The sequence below is a fragment of the Ascaphus truei genome, chromosome 2, assembly GCF_040206685.1.
Source record: "Ascaphus truei isolate aAscTru1 chromosome 2, aAscTru1.hap1, whole genome shotgun sequence".
NCBI lineage: Eukaryota > Metazoa > Chordata > Amphibia > Anura > Ascaphidae > Ascaphus > Ascaphus truei.
In genome coordinates, this window is record NC_134484.1 from 261578879 (window position 1) to 261604403 (window position 25525).

The window sequence follows — 25525 nt, forward strand, 5'->3', positions numbered from 1 at the left end:
AGGTGAGCTGTCAAATTCCTACAGATCTTATTTTTTCCCATGACCAATTTACTGAGAACAGTTTCCTGTACGTAAATAATATGCAGTTTATTTGACACATTACTATTTTTATTCATGATGCTTTTTACTGTGCATGCATTTAATGATCGTGGTCTTGAATGCTTGCAAGCAACTCTGTTAATAGAAATAGAGCATTAACAAGCAAAACATATGTCTGCTAACCTGTATTTTAAATATTACTCACTGTTTAAAATGTACTGCTAGAGTAGGTATCTTATGACCTTTGCATTGTTGTACAAGACTTATTTTTTAAAAATCAATGAAACTATATACCTACTGTAGCTATAGTGTCTATTATGAAAAGATAATTAAACACTACAACAATTATTTCTATATTTGCTGGTCACTACCCATCAATGAAAAATGTGGCACTTAACTTTTTTTATTTGCTATCAAAAGTAAATTTTCATATTACTACATTTTGCAGTTTATATGAATATTACTATAGCTATTTCCAAATCTCTGGCTATACTGCATATCTCACTGTACAAAAAGTAAAAATTCTAGGGAGTCTGACAAAGGCTTCCATAGTGCAAAACATTTGCTAAACAGTCATCCACAGAAACAAGTTGAGCCACATCAAATTGTGCTGATTTTTAATGCTTCTGCTGCCAGAAGAGCTAACAACACATCGAGAGGGTACTGATATAGTCATTAGCATGGTGGCAGTTCTCAGGATGGGCAATAAGTACATGAATACAAATATAAAAACACCACACTTAACTAAATACAATGCAAGTACAGTATAAATAGTAGATATTGATCCAATAGAGCTTAACAAGTTACATGAAAAAAAATAAAGTCTTCTTATTTTTCTTATGGATCTCTTATTATGTAATATGATACTAATCTTACCTGGAATAAAATTAGACTCTGAAATACAATTTCTTGTTTCTGTGCTATTTCCAGAACACTGATTGCCAACCGGAAAGAGTATATTACATTGACGGAGGCGAAATTGTGCACCAGAAGAATCGCATTGGGACCAATCGGACCAGTTGGACCAACTCTCTGTAATAACCAAATAATATAATATGATGAAAATAATTGAATAAAAATAATTACAAATTTCATAGGAATTCAGTCAGTTTGTACCAATATAAAAATCCCTCAATACAGTTACATTTCTGAATTCATTTTTTTTTCTAATCTGTGCTGGGGATAGTAATTACTTGAAAAAAAATAATTATATATATATATATATATATATATATATATATATATATATTTATATTTCCATTATTGTTTATATACATAAAGTGAGACTTAATTTAAATTGTAAATCTGGCTAAGGCATTTTCTTCACTGTTTTCAATGTCAATAACTTGCATTCACACAATTTACACTTACTATTGAAATATTCCCATTTCAACAGGGTACTAATGAAATTGTGAAGTCTCCCAGCTGCAAATCTGGGGCAAAGAAACTGTATCAGATTTATGCACAGTATTTTTGCACTCAGAAGACTTTTGATAAATAGCCCCCAAAAAACGTCAAGTTTTTTTAACGAATGATCTCCTGAGTCCTTAATTATAAATTATGGTTGACTCTTGATGGTTTAACTTAAAAGCCATTACTTTATCTTTGATCACATCTCCAGGTTGATTTTGCCAGGTATTAAGTGCTTGCACTTACTTTTTTTTTTTTTTTGCTGTATGGCTTGTTTTTCTAGCTTAAATTATGCTATTTTTTATTCTTATTCTACAGAGCACTCTGTTTATAATGAATACCATTCATTTAATCCACAAGCACAATCATTGACGTCTCAGGACAAATGGTAACATTTAGAAAAATGTCTAATTATTATTAGCAATAGTTTAAAACAGTTGTTGTGTTTTTATGAAAGAACAAGAAAAATTGTGGTTGCTCCAGTAATATATTAATGAGAACATTTGTAGAACTTTTACAATTGTATTGTCTAATTGATACAGAAAATAACTAAATCACACATATTAAATTAAATATGCATGGCCAATTTTCAGCTGGGAATTTGTAACTACATAACTCCACCATTGAATTACATGGGTATTTTATTTTTTATCCTATCCTGCACCAATATAAGACATGGTTGTAAATCAAGGTAATTACATTTGACATAGGTTTACTCCACATTAGATTTACAACGGCCTGGCAGTTTTTATAAATGATTTAAAAAAAAAAAAGGAGAGAAATTACTGACAATCTATTGACAGAAATTGATACATCAAATTTATACTACTGTATAGGACTCAAGTAACTACAGTACTTCCCAACTGTATTTCCACGTATTGTATAGCCATTCCAAAAATACAAAAAGCAGTAAAGCCTTCCCCTCGCTGGCCCGCCCACTCCTCCCTCCCCTGGTCAGGGGAGGAGTTACCAAAGGGCCTACTTAAGGCCAGGATGGCGGGCAGCATGCCCTCTTTTGCTGCCCGCCAGATGATTCCCACCCACCCATCGCCTTAGGTAGTGTATTGCAATCATGTAATGAATGGCAGCAGAAGGTTGAGCAGGGCCAGGGTATTCCCGGTAATATGGGCAAATGTATTGTATGCAGGGTTAATATTTCTTTGTTCTGTTGCAGCATGAACTGCTGATACCGTGCTCAGTGTCCAGTTTTGCATTTGTCGCAGCGGCTCTTGGGGGGTAGGTGCTTTTTCTTGCCAGACTGGGAGCTGGGCCATTTGACCCTGGGGGGAGTATGAGTGGGCAAGGTCAGTCATCCATGACAGAGAGCCCGCTTGCGTAGGGGACACGAGGTCAGCGGTTCAAGGGCCGGCTGACCATCCCCTCCCCCTCCTGCTCTGGCAGGGAGTGCATTTACCCCTCTTAGGTTTTCTGTATAAATAAATTGCCGCGGCCATTTTACCTCCAGTTCCCGTTTCCTGTCTTTATTTGTACGTTATATGTGGGTACAAGGCAGGGGGAGAGGGGAACCGCCTGGGAACCTCCCTGGTCATGCAAAATAATTAAAACTGAAGCTAAGCAGCTAAGAAATGCCTTTACCAATTTATATTTTTGACATCCCTTTAAAGCCAAAGATTTTTTTGCAGCTGAAAATATTTAATATTTTAAACTTTAAAATGCAAAGCACAGCATACGTGGATGAAAGTATATGAAGGCACAGTTATTTTTGTATGGGTTTTAATGTTCCTAAATGAACCTGTCCTGCAATGTTAAGATTTGTATTACAGTAGACCCGTTGGATGTTGTCTGTCAATTTTGCAAGTCTGCAATGCAATGCCAAAGCAACACAAACTGGAGGAGAGGGCACATTTGGTGATCAAAATAGCTTAAGCGCCATCACAGAGAAACTAATAACAGCTATTAACATCTTCCTTATACTGTATACACAGTAATATCTTAACATCATTTATATATTCTATTAATGTATCAAGTTATTTTGCGTCCAGTTTGCACTAACTTTTCCTCATTTTTTAGAAACGACTTTTCTAACATACAAATACACTTGATTAAAGGAGCAATACTACATTCCTCCCATTGTTTCCCTTTTTTTATATGTAAAGCATGTGACAATGTATAATTGTACATTCTTATCTACAGTAAGCTGGCAATCGTTTTGTTCTCCTGTGTTAAAACTGTCAAAATCCTGATTTTGTGCCAAACGAAATGGCCGCCTTCTAACTTTGTGTTGCAGTCTGTGAAATGCTGCAGCTGATATGCAACATTAAATTACTAAGTGTAACACATTATTGTTACCGCTTTCAGAGTAATATACAGTCTGCTGTTTGTAACACAAGAATAGATCTGTTTATGATACTTTGTTGCCAAAGGAAGAGCGCAAAAAAAAGTGTTTGAGCCTGTTTCAAAAGATGAAGTGGATATGACTTTCTAAATGGCTGCTTTAAAACATTTTAAAAAATCATTAAAAATGCCATTTGGACATTAAAAATGCAGACAGTATTATTTAATACTACAGAATTGATTTGAAACAAACATTTGTTTGCACTCCCCTTGGACCCCCCACACTTCAGTGTGAACCCCTGCTGGCCACCCAATCTGCAACCCATACCATTCCAGGATTCCTCCTTAGGACTTTTATTGCTCTGCAAACATATGATCACTTGCAAGTATATTCTGCATTTGCTTTTTACTTGTGGTTTTCAGGCTATGTATTGCCTTATTGTGGCTGATTGAGTGGTTAACTGAGTGGTACTGCATTAGAGGTTACATTCTTTGTCAGCAGTTATTTGGTCACAGTATTCAGCTACCTGACACAGAATTCCCTACTGACCGGCCGGTCTATACATTGCTTAGCAGGTTAAACATTTGTTTTTCTTGCTCTGCATATCATATATAGTTTCTGTGTGTTCCATATACCATATTACATTATAGTAATCTCATTCTATGTTTAGGTCAGACTTCATGGTGTAGGGATACCTTGGGGACTGTTTTATTTTATTTTGTGTAATTCATGTTTCTTTAATAAATCAATCTATATATCACCTTTGCTTGAGTGCTTTTATAGGGACCCTTTTCTTTTCTTTGCTGGTATATATATATATATATATATATGGAAAAACACAGGCTCAAACAATGATAGGTATATACCGTTACAGAGTATCAGGGAAAAAAGATTAGGGATAATTGACGAGACCAATAGGTGATGATTCTGAAAAAAATAAGAAAGAAGCAAAATATGGTGAAGTACGCTTGTATTCTTTAATTGCGCAAAAGACAAAAAGCTAATTACAAAGTAGCTTTAAACCAAGACGAAACGCGTAGGGTGGAGGCTGAAATATTACTCTCATAAGGTCTCCTTGACTCTCTGAACTATCAGCATTTATAATCTGCATATTGCTAATATCATTTGCTGGACGCTATCTGCCTACTTTCCCCGTCAACGGATCTAACAACACGCTGACGTCATTCTCGCATTCTCGTGAGATTTGTGGGATAGCAAGGAAGAAACTGGAGGCGGCTGCGGACGCATCTGATACACCGCGCGGGGTCTCGACGTTCCACGTGGAGCTAGGACGAACAAACCGCCACACAGATCAGCAGTGAGGAGAGGATTGTGGTATATCCTACATGCCTTTTATACCTGCTACTTTGTAAGTAGCTTTTTGTCTTTTGCGCAATTGAAGAATACAAGCGTACTTCGCCATATTTTGCTTCTTTCTTATTTTTTCAGAATCATCACCTATTGGTCTCGTCAATTATCCCTAATCTTTTTTTCCCTGACTGTAACGGTATATACCTATCATTGTTTGCGCCTGTGTTTTTCCCTTCCTCCATATATTCATTACTATTGTGTATAGTTATAACATTGTGGCAGCATCCATTGATACATTTTCTGGTTATATTGTATTAGTTGCACACTTAGTTATTTTATAGTATATATATATTGTGACAGTCACTGACTCAGTAGGCTTTGACAGTGAATGGAGAGATGCTGCAGCCAGATCACTGAGTGTTAATCTTCTCAGACAGAGAAAGCACAGCTGCAGCCTAATTAAACAGGGGCAGAACTATCAGTGAAACAAGTGCTTTAAAAAGCAGGAAGTTGCTCACACAAGGTGAGCTTGTTTTTCCACAGGAAGGTGGAGAGAACTCTCCCGGCTGGAAGCCGTTGCTGTTGCTCTGGTCCCCAGTCCTGCGAGGAGCAAGGCTGCTGGGACCAGCTGGGACCCCAACCCAGGATAAAGATACAGATTGCTGCGAGGCTGGACACAGCTTGCTCCCCCAGAACCGTGTTCCTGTTTGCGGTTGGAGCTGCATTACAGATAAGACTTTATTATTATGCTTATTGGTTATCCTTTGTGTAGCATGTTTTGGGCATGACCAGATTAGCTGGCTGTCCTGTTAGTGAGGGCTCAAGAAGTGAGTTAGTGTCCCTAACGGGACTAGGCTTTAATTTGCAAGAAAGTAGTTTCTTAAAGGGACAGTGCACCCATACTTATTTTGGTTGTGGCTAATAAACCACTAGTGTTTAAAGTTTCCCATAGTGTCTAGCGTCTTACTGACCCCTCCGCGAGGCCGTCCTGCAACAATATGTATATATACACTGGCGACACACTTTATTCGAGCTCGGCTAGTCCCACGAATTCGGGTATACCCGGGTGTATTGAGGTTTGTGACTATTTTCTGCCCGAGTGCATTGAGGTATTTTCCAGGCAGGGATTGAAGCATTTTATTCCCGCTGGCTGCAATACTGCACAGTATATATATATATACTGCATTACAATTCATGAATTTATGCCATCTGGTAGACACGCGAAGCATTGCAGCCTATTAAATCCTAATCATTATCATTTAACAGATCAGCCGCCCGTCAGCCAGGCATGAACCCAGGCTGGGAAGGCAAATGCAACGGGGCTTGTCAGAGGTGAGGAGCGGCGCATTCCAGGTATCTGCCAGGTACATACTGGGTATTTGCTCGAATAAAGTGTGTCGGTGCAGTATATATATATATATATATGTATATATATATATATATATATACAGTGTTCAACAAACCTATACATTTGCACGCCCCAGGCGAGTGGATTTAACATCGTGGCGAGCTCCTATTGCCCTAAGCAGCACATGTATGGTACTACAGTAGGTGGCGAGTAGATTTTTTGTTCGGCGAGTAGATTTTTTGGTGATTTGTCGACCACTGTATATATATAAATATATATACAGGCATACCCCACATTAACGTACGCAATGGGACCGGAGCATGTATGTAAAGTGAAAATGTACTTAAAGTGAAGCACTACCTTTTTTCCACTTATCGATGCATGTACTATACTGCAATCGTCATATACGTGCATAACTGATGTAACTAACGCATGTGTAACAGGCTCTATAGTCTCCCCGCTTGCGCACAGCTTCGGTACAGGTAGGGAGCCGGTATTGCTGTTCAGGACGTGCTGACAGGCGCATGCGTGAGCTGCTGTTTGCCTATTGGGCGATATGTACTTACTTGCGAGTGTACTTAAAGTGAGTGTCCTTAAACCGGGGTATGCCTGTATACACACACACACACAAACACACACACACATTTCCAAAATGAACACAATGTCTAAAAATGCTGTAATATAATAATTTGATTTAATTTGCACCCTGAAACATTTGTTTGTTATGACAAACCAAAAGATAGTACCAGCACTCTCTGTCTCTGTTGAGACAGAGAGTGCTGGTACTATCTTTTGGTTTGTTAGTACTTCTGAAGGGAATTAGGGTCCCTTCCTGTTCCGTGCACCCTGCAACCTTGCTGAGTCATTGTGTCAGAGTGCTGTCTATCACCCCCCCTTTCTACCATTTGTTTGTTATGGTGCTTTGTGTCAGTTTATATTGCGGAGCTATAGCATAAAAACAAATGATGTTAAAGAGAGGGATGCTCATTTGATAGTGGTATATATTATATTATACATTTATTTGCATAGCATTTCTCCATTGTTATTAAAATAATGTACTGTAAATTGCTAGATCTGAACTTGCATCAACCTTTTTTTGTCTTATATAATAAATATAATTTAATTATGTTTATAATAAACATAAATAAAAAAATAGCTATATCACAGAATATTAAATTATTTCATACAGACTACATTTCAGTACCAGAGTGTTAAGTGGACACCTAGGTTATAATGCCACTAAATAATGGTAAGATTGAGGTAATTTTGGATAAGGCTTCCATGAAATACATATTTACTGGGATGATAGATATCAAGTAGATAAGTAATACCTGGACAGGACTGTGTGTTGCAAAGTGCCTCTTCAGTGTGAAGCCCGAGGCATATATCTCCTCCGTTAGCTGGAGCTGGATTGGAGCATGAACGAGTCCGCATGTAATGACCTCCTCCACAAGTCGCTGAGCACTTAGACCAAGATGACCAACAAGACCAGCCTCCATCAACTGTAGGAAGAAAATTAAGTTATGTATCCCAAGTTGTATAACCTTTTGTAACTTGTATCCACAGAGGCCAGTTAACCTAAATTAACATCACGTTATGTCTTAACATGTATCTTAAAAGGCCAATGACATAATGTTAAGTCATTTTTGCTCCCGGAAAAAGCATTGCGTTAACTATAAGGACTATTAGTGATATAAGCAAAACAGGATTTCCACCTAATAACGCCAATACACAAAGGTCTATTAAGGTTAACTCAGGGACTTAGTGATACATTAGTTAGATCATATCTAAACTTGGCGTTACTCCCATCCAGATCCTGATTTGGGGTTTTTACAGGCCTTGGTGGGTGTAACTCTGCAATTAGGTATAATTTAACTAACACGGCATTATGTCTGGTGTTATTTACTGTTCCTTTATTCTCTTTTTAACTTTAATTAATAAAGTATTTTAGGGTCTTGATGGAAGTAATGGTGAAACTTACTGAACGTCATGTTACTGAAAGCTAACGCAAAGAACCCCTACACTAACAGAAGGTTAAGCCTATGCTAATAAGATATACAAATGACATTGTTTTTGTATATATTTAGCTTTGTGGATATGCGTTAACCTCATAGAAATATTGTCCGTTATGGATTTAGGTAACGTGACATTATGAGCTCTGATTTAATGAAGCTCTATGTATCTGGGAGATTCAATAAGCTTCAATACAGGTTATCCCCATGCTATTCCATGTTAATTTCCAATGTCAATGGCAGATAATTGAATCGGGTGTGATAACCCGTATCTGTTGTCAGTGTATCCCAGCATAAAAGACTAAGAAAGCACATAAAAAACGTTAATTTAGAGGGGTAACCTAATTTGTTGCAAGCTGTAACATGCTATATTTTGTTAACATGCAAAAGCAAATATTAATTTGTATTAGCTTGTGAAGCCATTTCTCCTTTAGAATTAGGTACATTTAGGGGCTTATTCTATAAGCCTCGATAAGCCACTTATTGAGCACTTATCGCCCAAAATGCCTATTACTATTCAGTAAGCCTCGATAAGCGGGTGATAAAGGCATGATTTGCCAAAAATTTCATCCGTCATAAAAAAATCGCTGGGTGAGCAGCAATAAGCCACTTATCGGTAGGTTCTGGAACTCATGCAATTCTATGCAATTCTAATAGCTTCGATTAGCTTCGAGGCCATTCCTGGCTCTAGAATGGCGAGTTTCTCCCAAAATCCTCACGCGAGGAAAAGATGGCTAGTGAGAAGCTGCTGAGAGGCGGCGAGTCAGGACTTAGAAAAAAAAATGCTGATAGCCACTAATATCAGCACCGGAGACTCCGGCATGAATCCAATGCAATAAAAATGCATTTACAGGCAACTTCATTACCTTAGCGGCTAAATAATAAGGCAATGAAGGGGTTAACCCCTCCCGCTACCCACCAAGGGCCAAATACCCCCTTCACCTACCCCCACTACACACAATAAACACTAATAACACCTCCTTTACCCCCACATGATTGATACCGGAAGCTGTGGGTGTCCTCAAGTGGAACCGCGGGTATCTGGGGGCCCTTGGGTTGTCCCCGCTGGTGTCAGGCGGCCCTAGAGTGGTCCCCCTCGGGTGACCAGGGGTCCTCAGGTGGTCCCTACGGGTGTTTAGGGGCCCTTGGGTGGACCCCGCAGGTCTACGCTGGCCTGCGGTACCAATCCTGTGGCAAAAAAATGTGCAATACATTGAAATAAATACACCCCCTCCGTCCCCCGTCCCCCCCACATATAGTACAGTAATGGGAAAAATAACTATTATCCAGATATGGATAATAGCTCATTTGCCCATTATAAAATAAAAAATATTAGCCAGCCAGCATGAATAAAGTAAATAAAAATGTCTGCTTACCCCTGCCTTCATGAAGGGTGTCCTCATCAGCATAGTCCAGGTCCATGTCCTCCGTTGCTAGAAAGAATACAAGAACAAATACAATCTGATAGCACTTAATCATATTAGCGGTTAATAACCACTATAGTAATTAAGGGGTTAACCCGCACTCCCTCGATACCCACCCGGGAGGCCTAACCACCCACCCCAGGACCACTATGCCCACCCTCTACCCATTGATTGGCATGGTGGTATATCATACCTATATAATATTGGCATGATAAGCCACTATAGCAGTCAATGGTCAGCCTAATAAAAAAGCATGAAGGCCAAAAATACACAATAATAAAATATATACTCAAGCACCTAAGCAAACCAATTAAATAAATTAAAGCACTTAGCCAACCTATTAAATAAATACACTAGTAACCAATCAATTTAATAAATAAAAGCACTAACCAACAAAACAATGAATTCATTTTAAACACTAGCCAACACAACAATTAATGAATTTAAACCAGCACCCAACAAAACAAATAATTAATTTAAACCGCTAACCAATCCTAAAATGTACTGAAAACAAGCCATCCAAATTCATAACAATTGATTCCAAACAATAAAAACAAATAGAAAAAATTACAATCAATTCAAAAAAAACATTTGCCAAAAAATGCATTGCCTGTCACTGTATTTATCTGTACCAGGAGCACATTATCAGTCAATGGGCAATCACAAACATAAAAAGAAATAAATACAATGAAAAAACCTGAAAAAAAAGACATTTACATACATTCAATATTTTACTTACCTTTAGAAGTCTTCACCCTGCAAATCACATTGTATCTGCAAGCTCTCATACCGCAATGTCATCACCCGCACTTAAACGCCATCCACCTTGAAGACCAGCATCAGTTAAAAGAAAAATCTTCATCCTTTTATCTTCTATCACCGTCTTCTTTCTTCATCTGCCATTATTTTTTTTTATTTCTTTAATCTCTTTCTTCATCTGTCAATCCAAAGCCCCATGGTAAATCCAGAAAAGGATGTTCTCTCATCGGCTTCTTGAGGTAAATGAGACATACAGGTCTTATATATGGCCTGTGACTTCACATTTTATGGTCAGATGGTACAGCTGCAATCCGATTGGACACTGTATCATGTGCCCGCCTCTTTTTTTGTTTTTAAGGATGTGACATCATCACAAGGGAGGTACGTCACATCCTTAAAATCACATGGGTATATCACATGGTATTACAGCCAATGGGATTGAAGACAATCCCATTGGTTGCTATACCATGTGATAGGTCACATTAGTTCAAAAGGATGTGACATCACTTTAAGGGATGCTGTCACATCCTTTTCAACTAATGTAACCTATCACATGGTACAGCAACCAATGGGATTGTCTTCAATCCCATTGGCTATAATATCATGTGATATAGCCATGTGGTTTGAAGGATGTGACGTACCTCCCTTGGAGATGACGTCACAGCCTTAAAAAAAAAAAAAATAGGCGGGCACATGATACAGCATCCAATCAGATTGGATCTGTACTATCTGCCCATAAAATGTGACGTCATAGGCCATATATAAGGCCTGTACATCTCATATTACCTCAAGAATCCGACGAGAGAACATTCTGTTCTGGATTTACCATGGGGTTTTGGATTGACAGAGGAAGAAAGAAGATTAAAGAAATTAAGAAAATAATGACAGATGAAGACGGTGATAGAAGATAAAAGAAAGAAGATTTTTTTTACCTGGTGCTGGTCTCCAAGGTGGATGGTGTTTGATTGCGGGTGATGATGTCACAGTATGAGAGCTTGCAGATACAACGGGATTCGGAGGGTGTAGATTTCTAAAGGTACAGTAAGTAAAATATTGAATGTATTTAAATGTCCTTTTTTCAGTTTTTTTCATTGTATTTATTTATTTTTATGTTTGCGATTGCCCATTGACTGATAATGTATTGATCTGTGCCCCTAATACAGAAATACAGTGGCAGCCAATGCATTTTTGGCAAATGCTTGTTTTGAATTGATGGTAATTTTTTCTATTTGTTTTCATTGTTTGGATTCAAATTTTTGGAATTTGGATGGCTTGTTTTATGTACATTTTAGGATTGGTTAGCATTTTAAATTAATTATTTGTTTTGTTAGCTACTGGATTAAATTCATTCATTGTTTTGTTGGCTAGAGTTTAAAATGAATTCATTGTTTTGTTGGTTAGTGCTTTTATTTATTAAATTGATTGGTTGGCTAGTGCTTTTATTTATTTAATTGGTTGGCTAGTGCTTTTATTTAATTGGTTGGGTAGTGCTTTTATTTATTTAATTGGGGTGTTTAGGTGCTTGGGTATATCTTTTATTATTGTGTATTTTTGGCTGTTATGCTTTTTTATTAGGGTGACTATTGACTGCCCATATTATATGGGTATGATGTACCACTATGCCCGTCAATGGGTGGAGGGTGTGTATAGTGGTCCTGGGGTGGGTGGCTAGGCCTACCGGTTGGGCAGCGTGGGAGGGCGGGTTAACCCCTTAATTACTGTAGTGTTATTAACCGCTAAGTGGATTATGGGGTTAGGGCCATTAGATTGTATTTTACTTGTATTCTTTCTGGCAACGGCGGACATGGACCTGGAGTATGCTTATGAGGATACCCTTCATGATGGCAGGCTTAAGTAGAAAGTTTTATTTACTTTATTTATGCTGGCTGATAAATGTTTTATTTTATAATGGGCAAATGAGATATTATCCATATGTGGATAATCGTTATTTTGCCTATTAATGTAATGTATATTTGGGGGAGGGGTGTGTATGTATTTCAATGTATTACACATTTGTTCCCCACAGGAGTGATGCCGCAGGCCAGCGGGGACCCATGGGGACCACCCGAGGGCCCCAAACCACCTGTGGGCCCCCCAGAAACCCACAGGGACAACCTGAGGGCCACAGACACCCACAGGGACCACTTGAGGACCCCCATACACTCGCAGGGATCACCTGAGGACCTTTGGACACCCACATGACCCACCCGAGGACCACCTAATGGCCCCTAGACACCCACAGGGACCAACCGAGGGCCCCTAGACACCTGCGGGGACCACCCAAAGACCCACAGACACCTGCAGGGACCACCCGAGAGCCGCCAGACACCTGTGGGGACCACCTGATGGCCCCCAGACACCTGCGGGGACAACCTGATACCCCGGATACCTGTGGCCTCTGGTATCAAGTGGTGGTAGAGGAGGTGGGCAATAGTGTTGTTGTTTTTTTAATGTTTTTTGTGGGTAGCAGCTGTTTTAATATACATTTTAATACTAGTGTAGATGAGCAGGGGGTCTCCAGAGCAGAACCATTTTGATTTGAGGTCCGGGGACCCCCCTGCTTCCATAGATACAGGCCCCATAATGGTGTGCCGGTATCTCCTATGCATTTAAATGTACCGCGTCACGTGACCATGGGAATAAAATGCATTGGAGATACCGGCAATCCCATAACAGGGCCTGTATCTCAGGAAGCAGGGGGTCCCCGGTCCTGAAATCAACGCGGTTCTGTTCCGAAGACCACCTGCTCAGCTACACTAGTATTAAAATGTATATTAACGATGAGGCGCATGCGTGAAGGCAAGGAGCATGGCAGCATAAACCAGTAGCTCCGTGCCTCGCTCCAATATTTAATAATATAAAAAAATGATTAACTGAACACCGAACGCGCAAAATCACAGCAAACAATAGCTAAAGTGGCCGAGATGTCCAAGAAGGTATCCAAAACCCCCAGAAAGAAAGGGTTACCCAAATATTTCGGAGAAGGAAGATCTACCAGGACAGCCACAGTAATTGCGCCCACCTCCCACACAGGATCGGAGTCAGAAGGGGAGGGAGAACCAGGGGAAGATCAGGGTCTCCTACCCGTGAGACGCTGTGACTTAGAGCGGCTATACACAGACTTGAAGTCGATGCTCCAAGCGGAAATAAAAGCCCTAAGCAAGGAAGTGGGGAGCCTGGGGGCTAGAACACACGAATTAGAGGAGAAGGTAGATGCCAACACCAAAATAGGCCAAAGAAACATAAAAAAAACAGCAGACTTACAAGCGCAGATCAACGATCTCAGAGAGAGACAAGAAGACGCGGAAAACCGCGACCGCCACAACAATGTCCGCCTCCGAGGGATACCGGAAAGTATCGGGGACTGCGAGGAGTTCGTGGCATGGTTGCTCGAGCATATGTGTCCAGAAGCCCCAAAAGATAAACTTCATATGGACAGATGCCACCGGGCGCTGCGCTCCAGGCCGCGAACAAACGAACAGCCGAGGGATATTATCGTGAGGCTGCACTTTTACAAGACACGAGAGGAGGTGCTGCAACGCGCAAGGAATGCACCCCTCTTGGAGTTTGAAGGCGCGAAAATAGCCGTTTACCAAGACATAGCACCGTCCCCATTAGCCCGTCGCAGAGGGCTTTGGCCCATCACGAAAGTACTCCGGGATAACGCGATCCGTTATCGTTGGACATTCCCGTTCGGATTGCTGGTGGTCCAAAACGGCCGCCCCATAAACATGAAGTTGCCAGAAGAGGGGCCAGCGTTTCTCAAGAAGCTTGGGCTGCGGGCAGCCCCCTCAGGCACCGACACAGAGGAGGCAGTCCCAGGCCCTTCGTGGACCAAATTGGGAAACGCGGCCAGAGAGGGGGCCGACCTAGGCTGAGGAAACCTTATACCCACTACAGTTAAAACTATGAGCCAAGTTTAAAAGTTTGCCGTTTAAACAGTTACAAGTTGCACCGATGCCCCGAAAAACAATTAAAAGCACCCTTTTTCCCACAACCGCGAGCCCTGGAGGCAGATGGCTGAATCCTACCAGCAAAGGGACACGAACAATGGAAACCGGTAAAAAAAACATAAGATCTTACCTCGTGGCGACGGCATGGCGCTTAAGATGGCAGAGCGAGGGACTCTAGCGTGATACGCAGAACCAGGAAGGAAGGTATGGGCGGGAAGAACTGTCTGAACGGGAAGAACAGCCGACGACGCGTCCGCCCAGGTGAGCTGCCCATTTCAAAATGGCGGACAGGGGAAACGCGTCACAGGAAGGGGTGGTCCGCCGGGCGGCCATCTTGGAGGTGGCAGATGACACGGGAGGCACTGGCAGTCGCGTCAGCAAGAAGCGCCGGATACCAGCGCAGCACCACGCGAGACCACGCACTAGCGGCGCGTCCCCGACACTGGTAAACACGGCACCGGCACCAGAGAGACAACGTGGGAGACCAAACAGAGACAGTTCAGAGCGAGGAGCGGACAAATGGACGGGAGCTGGCACCATAACCAAAGATGGCGAGCATGTTCAAGAAGGGGCGAGAAGGAAGGGGGAAGGGAAGATATAGACAGCGATACCAGGATATAACAGAGTATGGGATTAGAAAGGAAGAACAGATGAGGGTGAAGCAGGTAGACACGGTGGAAGGGGGAAGTGAACTAGAGGGTAGGAACAGAGATGGAGAGAGACAAGAAAGGAAAACCTTCTTCTCCCACCCCCACAACCGATACAGTAGGATAGATTACCTCCTAGTATCTAACAGAGTGGTCCCGGTGGTCGGCCACACAGAGATACATGGAATCTCGTGGTCAGATCACGCACCAGTAGAGCTGAGGTGCACATTAGATGCGCTGGACAGACCTGGAGCAAACTGGAAGCTCAATGAGATCCTACTAAAAGCTCCCGCAACCGAAAAATAAATCGGCGAGCGGATCAAAGAATTCTTTCGGGACAATGAGGGCAGTGTGCCGTCACAATCCACACTCTGGGAGGCCCATAAGGCTACCCTCAGAGGAATACTGATGAATATAGCAGGCAAAAGAAAAAGAGAGAAAGTGACGAAGATAAGAGAACTGCAGGCGAAACTAGCACACCTCACTGCACAACATACAGTTAACAAATGTCAGACCATATGGAAGGAACTGACTGATACTAAAACTAAGCTTAATTTGGTGCTATCCTCCCAAGCCGAAAAAGAGTTAGCATGGTCTAAGCGCAGATTTTACGAGTAAGCCAAAAAAGCCAGATACTTTACTTGCCAATAAGCTCCGAAACAAGCTTCCTAATTTCCGTATCGCATCCATCAAAACACAGGGGGGGGGACCTAACCTCCGATCCTAGACAAATAGTGGAAGTGTTTAAAAATTATTACGCGACACTATATGACGGCGATAAGGTCAACCACAATCAAAAAAACGCAGAGACGCTAGAGAATTTCCTAACCGAGGCGAATTTGCCTACTTTGAGCAGGGAGGACAAGGAGGCACTACAAGGGGATTTCACCCTAGAAGAACTAACAGAGGTAATGAAGTCCCTTAAACCAGCTAAAGCCCCCGGGCTTTTCCAATTTATACTACAAAAAGTTTTGTAAGATCCTGGCTCCCCAGTTGCTGAACTTATTTAAAGGGATACTGGCAGGGGCGCCCTTCCCGGCACAGATGCTCCAGGCGTCTATCTCGTTGATCCGCAAACCTGGTAAGGACCCAGCAGACTACAAGAGCTACCGGCCTATATCCCTGATCAATTCTGATATTAAAATCTTTTCTAAACTAATAGCTAACAGGGTGGGCATCGTCCTTCCCGGGTTTATACACCCGGATCAAGTAGGTTTTATTGGGGGCATGCAGGCGGCAGACAATACCAGATGGATTATAGATTTGATTGATCTGGCTAAAAAGAAAAATATCCCGTCAATGGTATTGTCTGGATGCCGAAAAAGCCTTCGACAGGATCGACTGGCCCTACCTAAGAGAGACGCTGGGGGCGTTTGGCTTCAAGGGGCGCCTCCTGGAGGCGATACTAGCTCTCTATAATGGTCCCACAGCAAGAGTGCGACATCAGGGCTTCTCCTCAGACGTATTTAACATCCATAGTGGGACAAGACAGGGATGCCCCCTGTCACCTTTGTCATTCGCCCTCTGTATAGAGCCCCTGGCGGCCCATATTAGGCTATACCCAAATATAGCAGGGATAGAAATAGGAGAGAAGGCGCATAAAGTGGCGCTATATGCAGATGATGTGATTTTAACGTTATCAAAGCCGCTCACCTCCTTGCCAAACATATTTGAGATCTTAAGAACGTTCAACCTGGTTTCAGGATTCAAAATTAACCAGACCAAGTTGGAGGCTCTTAACTAAACCGGTTGAAAAATTAATAGAGCTCAACTTCAATTTTAAATGGCAGCCCTCCGCAATCAAATATTTAGGGGTATATATCACTAAGGAATATAAAACATTATACAAAGCTAACTTCCCTAGAATGATGAAGAAACTGAGGGAGGATCTCAGGATTTGGGCAGGCTATGGTATATCGTGGTTTGGTAGGATTAATAGTGTAAAAATGAACCTACAGTACCGACACACTTTATTCGAGTGTGGTCGGTACCGCAAGCCGGGAAATCTCCCGGCTTGCTAGTGGCCGCCCCTCGGCGTGCCGCGCGTCATAGACGCGCGGTCACGCGTCTTCGGGAGCGTGCGCCCCCTGCACGCGCGTCCAGGGGCTCCCCGAGGGAGCCCTGGTGTCCCGCGATCGCGGGACAGCGGCAGGGGGTTCCGGGGACCCGGCGGACCCGGCAGCGGTAGGGAGAGCGCCCCGATCGGAGGGCGCTCTTCCGCTGCTTCGCCGCGCGCCTGTCACTCTCGGGCGCGCGCCAGGCTACTGCTGCGGCAGAGAACGGGCAAATGCTCGAATAAACTCTGCCGCAGCAGTACTACCCAAAATGTTATACTGTATCTGTTTCAAGCCCTTCCAATACCGCTCGTTCAGGCTGAGATCCTGGCACTACAGGCTCACATCATTCAATGTATTTGGAATAAAAAAAGCCCACGAATTGCAAAAAGCATACTGACAAGGCCAGTGGCGAAAGGGGGGTTATCGGTACCTTACTTGTTGGCATACTATAAGGCAGCACAATTATGCCAAATTGTTCAATGGCACTCGAACCCAGCCATAAGAAGGTGGGTAGCACTAGAAAAAGAATGTTGCGCCCCAGTAACATTGCACGATCTGATTTAGCTCCCAAAACAATGTAAGAATTCAATAGGGACGCCGCTCTGCGCAATTGCGAACTCGTTGGCGGGATGGGAGTTGTCTAAATTTAAAGCTAAGCTGACCACACAGCAGTCATTAATGACCCCCTTGGTGGGGAATCCAGATTTTGCTCCAGGGCTGTTAGGCGACAGATTTGTAAAGTGGACGCAAGCGGGTTATAAAAGATTGAAAGACCTGGAAGGAAGGCAATTTATCAAGACGTTCGACATGATTAAAGCAGAGAAAAAACTACCAAACACAGAATTGTTTAAATTCCTCCAGGTCCGGGCATTTTATAATAAATTCCTAGTTCGTCCGGCACCAACCAATTTTGAACAGCTGTGTTCTAGAGAAACGGACACAAGGGGACTAATCTCTGCGATGTATAGGGAGGTGATCTGTCCAGAGACAGCCGACGCCCCCCGACTGAAATACATGCGACAATGGGAGACAGATTTAGGGGAGACGTTAGAGGACGAGGAATGGGACCAAATATTACAAGCGTCAGCTAAAAACTCAATATGCGCCACATTAAAGGAGAACGCATATAAAGTCCTAATGCGGTGGTATCATACCCCATTAAAATGCTCTAAATTCGTCAAGGGATATTCCCCGCTCTGCCCAAAACAGTGCGGGGAAATTGCTGACCTAAAACATATGCTGTGGTCTTGCCCGCGTGTGGTCCCGATTTGGGAATCTATTAGAGAGTGGCTACAAAGGATTCTCACGTTGGAGATCCCCCTGGACCCGTGGCTGTTCCTAGTCGGCAGACGGCCCCAGGGCGTGTCCAGGGTGACACACAAACTGGTCGCACATTTTGCAACAGCCACGCGGTGCGAGATTGCAGCATTGTGGAAACAACAAGAATTACCAATTATACCCAAAATCAGGAATAGAATTTGGCATGTCTGCCTGATGGAACAGTTGACGAGTTGGGTTAACGACTCTGTCTCCAAATTTCTAAAAATATGGGCCCCATGGTTAGCCCAAATAGACATCCCGGGGGTAGACACCGACACAATTTTGCACTAATAATAGCAGATGCGTTCTCCTTTGATGGAGCAGACCAGACGAAGACATAGAGACAGATAGAGTAGGGCTCTCCAGATGATCAACAAGAATCAGCAGGTCCACGCAACAAGGTGCAGCGCTTCTCCTTCAAAGACGCAGCCTTCAGTGCTCCCTCACCCCCCTTACCCCCCCCCCACAGGCCCGCCCAAATACCCATATGTGTCTCGCCCCTGTCCGGTAAGTCAGGTTTGTCCCAATGGTGTGTCTGTACATGTAGTTTGTCTAGTCTGTCTATCGCTATGTTGAAAAGTTATAGTCTTCCCGACACAAATCGGTATATAGTAATGTATGCTAATGGGTGGTGATATCATGTATGCACTGTATTACCAAATAAAAATGAAAGTTATAAAAAAAAATTGTATATTAAAAAACATTTATTTCGGGCGAGATTTGCGCAGGGAGAGGCAGCTCTCTCTGAGAAGCTCTCTGCAGCTGAAAGAAATCGCCGGGTAAGGCCTTTTCAGAGAGGCGATCCTCATGTCGCCCGTTTTGGGAATTTTGCTATCGCAGGTAATTGAGGCTTTGTGAATACCGTGATAGCAACCCTCAAAAAACAGGCAATTTTTTTTATGAACGCTTATAGCATACGCCCCTTGGTGTTTTATGTACAGTATCACACACCAAAACATTTTGACATAAAACAACACTAAACGAATCAGTGGTATGTAAATGTACTATACCACTGTTGTAATTGTTGAAAATCCTTAGGCCCCCTACTGTACATGCCATATGCAAAACCAGCCACTTTTGAGATCCGCAGAAACATGATGGTCAAGAATGAACCCTAATCACCACTTTTAGCAGCACAATTCTTATTGCTACTATCTACTGTACCTACTCCGTACTACACTAATTATTTATTTCCTTCTTAGGAACATTGTATATCTTACATATTACCCTGGGCTCTTGCCAATTAGTTTAAGCACACATGTAATGATACGAGAAAAGATGGTTACTTGGGGAAATAAAGCAATTCTTTAAATATGTTGACCCCAAGTAGAGACATGACTGCAAGAGTTGTCCATTCTTAATAGAGGATCGTTAAAAAGCTTAAAGGTGCCTGAGAAAAACAAAGACATGCATCCTTTTATTATTCTTCATAAAAAAACCTAAACATTTTAATCAAATATATGTTATGTGTTATAATACAAAGAGAAAGGCAATTATTATTACAATATTATAACTTGTTTGAATAGTGCACTACTTTAAAATCATTTTTTTATATAACATTCATCAGAAGTCCAGTAATTCTTTCACTATTGATCTTTCTTTCCTTCTTGCTATTTATTTTTTTATTTTTTATTTATAAAATCTTTTACCAAGAAGTAATACATTGAGAGTTACCTCTCGTTTTCACAAATGTCCTGGGCACAAAGTTAAGATGACAAATAATACATGGTTACAAATACAGTTACATAAGTGAACAGGGTATACATTATATATAAGACATAGCATGCACAGTTAGAGATAATATATATTATAGGCATATGTAACAGTTACAGACCAGCTTAAAATGTGTGAGCTTTGGTTTTGAAAGATCTTAGACTGGTGGTAGCTGTGAGAGTCTCCGGTAGATTGTTCCAGTTTTGGGGTGTACGGTAAGAGAAGGAGGAGCGACCGGATACTTTGCTGAACCTTATGACATGAACAGCCTTTTGGAGTCAGATCTCAGATGATAAGTGCAGCATGTGATAGGGGTGAGGAGCTTGTTCAGATAGACAGGTAGCTTGCCCAGAAAGTATTTGAAGGCAAGACAGGAAAGACGAACTTTGCGCCTTGACTCAAGTGATGACCAATCTAGTTATTTGAGCATTTCGCTGTGATATGTGTTGTAGTTGCATTGGAGAACAAAACAGCACATTGAATTGTAGAGGGTGTCAAATTTGCTAAGGTGGGTTTGGGTGCTGAGCCATATACTATGTCCCATAGTCATGCTTCATGCTATGATACTTTTTCCAGAATTCATCCAACTCCAATGCAAACTCCAATGCACTTGATCATAAGTGATCGCCGGACCAGGGTGCGATATCTGGCACTGGAGCTTTTTGAATCCTGGAGTTTGAACATGTGTTTGTAAGTTTCTAGGCTTTTGACCATCTTGGACATTACTGATGCTTTATTCAATAGAAGCAACAGAGCTGGAGATAAATTATTATTTTTATATTTGTAAACAGATATGTGGGTATCCTGTAAGAAATACATGCTTACTCTTAAATGCTCTTTTTCTGTATTATAGGAAAAAATAGTCTGGAGAACAGTATGATTTTAAGAGTGCATTGATTTTTACACATATCAACAGTCCGGTCAATATTTACTTAGAGGTGTTATTCTATAAGACACATTCTGATGCCTGAAGACACTTTATAGCCCAATCAAGCAATTGGGGGCCTAAAAACAAAAGATCATATTTGTTTATTTACCTATAATCTTATGCCCACTTTTGTAAGAGCATAATCTATAAAATGAAAAAAAAATGAATTCATGGTATATTACCTTTGTTCAATGGGGAAAACAAGAGTGGAGACAAATAGGAAAAAGCAGGCACCAGCAAAGCAGGAGCAAAAAAATGAAAGAACATCCAAAGAGTGTGTGCCCATTAAAAAAATGATTTAATGGATTCCATCAAGGGTTCACCTTGAAATGAGCTTACGCTCGAAACGCATTGGTGGGGGGGCCATGTACCCCATAATGTTGTTGTAACCCTTGCTGGAATCCATTAAATAATTTTTTTAATGGGTACACGCTCTTTGGATGTTCTTTCATTTTTTTGCTCCTGCTTTGCTGGTGCCTGCTTTTTCCTATTTGTCTCCTTTGCTAGCATGCTGAAAAATCAGAAGCACACCCTCTGCTGTGGATAAAGTCTGGACAATCTGGTTCATATATCCCATCAAGAGTGAGTTATTTCATCCATTTTTGCCATCTCCATACCGATATATTATGTTGGGTCACTATATTGTGAGGTCCCTTACTACAGTGTTTGTGGGGACCCTAGTCCACTAGTCGGTTTATTATGGAGCTCTGATTGTTTCAAATGTCTGGGATTTAAATCTTGTCCATCCACTGGGGAGTATACATTTGCAGGATTCTACAATCAAGTGTATTTTAAACCTATGGGTTGTTTTTTGGAGCACCACACACCTACTACATTTTGGAAAACAAGAGTGGAAACTAAAGAAATCAAGCTTAAATTAACAGTCAAAAGATAGATGGAAACATGCTTGTAAGGTCCCACATTTGTACTGTAAATGCATTAATGCAATGGTGAATAAAAAAAAAAACCTCAAATGTTTTGTTAGGCCTAATTATCACAAGCAGACAGCTGCAGAGAACTAGCTGATAAAGACCTTCCATATAAAATATGTCAAAATCTTAAATTAATTGCAAATGCTTCTGTATTTCCCATAAGGTCAATCTTTCTGTGATAAGCATAACGATATAAATGCTAGCCCATATTCAGTAATAAACAATCCAAAAGGGCTTCAATTATATAATCTATTTGTTGTCCCTTCATTGTCAATAGCATTCAAATATCAGTCTGATTGGGGTTATGATGTTTTTATTTATATATTTTTTTAAACTATTTAATTATCTGGATGAAGCAAACACAAGTTTACATCCCTTGATTGCATTTTCAATTTTCGATCCTACTATAATTTAGAAAGTACTTACCCGGACAAGGCAAAATGTTGCATTCTTGATACTCTATAGAGGGGCCCAGACATGGAACTCCTCCATACTTGGGCTCAGGGTTATTGCAGACACGCTTTCGGTTTCTAATGCCTCTGCTACAGTCACGACTACACTGAGACCATGAGGTCCATGCAGACCAAGCACCATTAACTGTATGGGATGAGTAGCGACCAGAACGGAGGAAGTCTCCAGAAAGCCCTTTAAAATAATGAGCAAACAAACAAGGTTTAAATACCTTACAGTAATTTGGCCTACAATGGAAATAGAGCTATACATATCAGTATATTACATCTTAACCCTAAAAATCCTTCATGACAATCCATACCTCATGCAGTAACTTTAATATTACATAGGGTAAACATGTTATCACATTGGGTGCATATTTAATCAGAACATTTCAATATCTACAAAACAGTACCACCGTGCCCTTCAGTGAATGCAGTAACACACTGGAACTAAGAGAATGGATGGTTTCACACAGTACATGCTTCCTGTCACTTATACTGTTTGTAAAACAAAGAAACAAACAGATTAAAAAAATACAATTGTTGTGTAACTGTAACTCCTTTTAGTAACCACTGTAAGGTTACTCCAGTTTTGCAAAATATACAATTGACAAAATATAAGATTTACTAAATAAGCACATTCTATTGTGAACTGACACATTTTCAATAACATTATTACACTGATCAATGTGGTGTCTTTCTGCAGCACAGTATATTACTTTTATGTACTGTATATACAGTAGCTAGCCAAATATTTACACAGCAGTTTACAGAATACACAAACTGATAAAAAGATATATATTTTGTAATGCAGAGTTAAGTCTACGTTACGTAAAATTAATCTCTTTTCTCCAATTTTTACCATTTTTAGGGCCTCATGCAGAGAGCAGCGCTATTTAAAATTGGAGAGGGGAATAAAAAGAAGCTTTAATGGAGAGTTTTTTTCTCCATATGCAGAAAGGTCCGAAAACTGCATTTAGAATCCTTTCTGCATATGGAGAGTTTCAACCAGCGATATGAGCGCTGTTGAAACGTGTTGAAAAAAAAAAACGCGTTTTTTTTTTTTTCTCCCCCACCGGCCGCAGACCTCCAGCTTCTTGCCAAATTTTTTTGGCGGAGGTAAATAGAGAATTTCTCTCCATGTTATTGGCGCGATCAGCCACTAGATGGCGATCGCGCCTTTCTGAATAGGGATATTTTTTCAACAGGGGAGATTTAGGTTCTCGCCGGTAGAAAGGCGAGTTTAAAAAAAAAAAAAATGGCGCGTTTTCCCTAGCTCGCCATTTTCACCTGTTTTTAGCGCGATTTTCGTGGGAAAATGGCGAGATTTCAAATAGCGCTGCTCTCTGCATGAGGCCCATTGTCACCCATTTCTAATCAGAATATAGCAAAAACTGTTTTGCAAAGCTTGACATTTGCAAAATATGCACCTCTGTAATTACTATAAATAGAACTCATGAGCCTTGCAAACAAATGGTAAAATATATGTGTATATATATATATATATATATATATATATATATATATATATATATATATTATTTACAAGACAGAGATAATTATATAAAAAGGTATAGTAGCTGCTTGACACAATAAAATTACCCTTTCTTCTAATGAGTTGTTGTTTTGCTACAAGACAAATGTATCTCAAAGGAAAATTCACTCTGCCACTGCTAGAGTAACAAGCAGTATAATGATTATAGTAAAATCTAATTTACATATTGAGTAAACAATTTATAATCATAATTTATAGTTCAAATCCATAAAATTATATGTTCAGTAATTTTAAATGATAAGTTCTGATCTGGATATCTGCATCTGCTTACCATCTGTTGAACACCCACTGGTTCCATCACTGGAGCAGTATCGCATTTCTATCCTCTGTCTTCCAACTTCCAGTAGGCTGGGATCAGGAAGTTGGGCCTTACACGTATACCGAAAGCGTTGCTCATAGTGGCCACCATTGTCTGAAATGTTAACTGGTGTCCATGGTGTCCAAGGAGTTGTCTTCTTAAGTTCAGAACAAGGATTTGTGTTACAAGATTGATGTTCCTAAAACATACAAAAGGATGCAATTTAATGCAGGAAAACAAAGGTTTTAGTGAATATCAAAGCTAAAAGCATATAAAAGTAAACAGATTAACAGCTCTTTTTTTTGGCATCGTTTTAATTGAATGACAATTTTGTAAATTGATACGCTTTTGTCAGACAACCTTCTCCCATTATAAAGAAAAGTGATGATGACAAAAGGAGAAGGTTAGATCCCAGAATATTGTGAATATAACATTATTCTTAGTTCACAAAGGCCCAGATCCACAAAAGGGTGTTAAGATTTACCATACCTTTACTCATTCATACGAATGGGAGCTGAGGTGTGCTAAAGAACAGCACCCTTTTGTGGAACTGCGCATAATAAAGCTACAGATATGTATGTATGTATGTATGTATTTATATAGCGCCATTAATATACATAGTGCTTCACAGTAGTAATACATGTGACAATCATATAAATAACAAATAATACAAATAACAGAACATGGGAATAAGTGCGTCAGACATAACAAAAATTACATTTAGGAAGAGGAGTCCCTGCTCCGAAGAGCTTACAATCAATTGGTAGGTAGGAAGAACGTACAGAGACAGTAGGAGGGGATTCTGGTAAGTGCATCTGCAAGGGGCCAAGCGTTATGTATCAGGTGTATAGTATTAGCCACAGAAGTATTAGCCACGGAGCTACTCATATGCTTCGGTAAGCAGGTGTGTTTTAAGTTGGGTCGTAAAGGTGGTTAGAGAGGGTGCTAGTCGGGTATGTATGTATGTATGTACATTATGTCTTTATTTGTATAGCGCCATTAATGTACATAGCGCTTCACAGCATTATTAGTTACAATCATATAAATAATAAGATATAAATAACACAAAAT

General features: G+C 40.7%; 1 protein-coding gene across 8 annotated transcripts in view; it reads right to left on the bottom strand.

Moving 5' to 3' along the window:
• SEMA5A (semaphorin 5A) overlaps positions 1 to 25525 on the bottom strand; it is a 795598-nt gene that overhangs the window by 22490 nt on the left and 747583 nt on the right. For all 8 annotated transcript variants that reach the window (XM_075586198.1, XM_075586192.1, XM_075586193.1 and 5 more), the window contains 4 exons: positions 24428 to 24653; positions 22576 to 22794; positions 7736 to 7906; positions 916 to 1071 (listed from right to left, as the gene is read on the bottom strand). In XM_075586198.1, coding sequence (XP_075442313.1) covers positions 916 to 1071; positions 7736 to 7906; positions 22576 to 22794; positions 24428 to 24653 — 772 coding nt within the window. The remainder of the gene's footprint in view (positions 1 to 915; positions 1072 to 7735; positions 7907 to 22575; positions 22795 to 24427; positions 24654 to 25525) is intronic.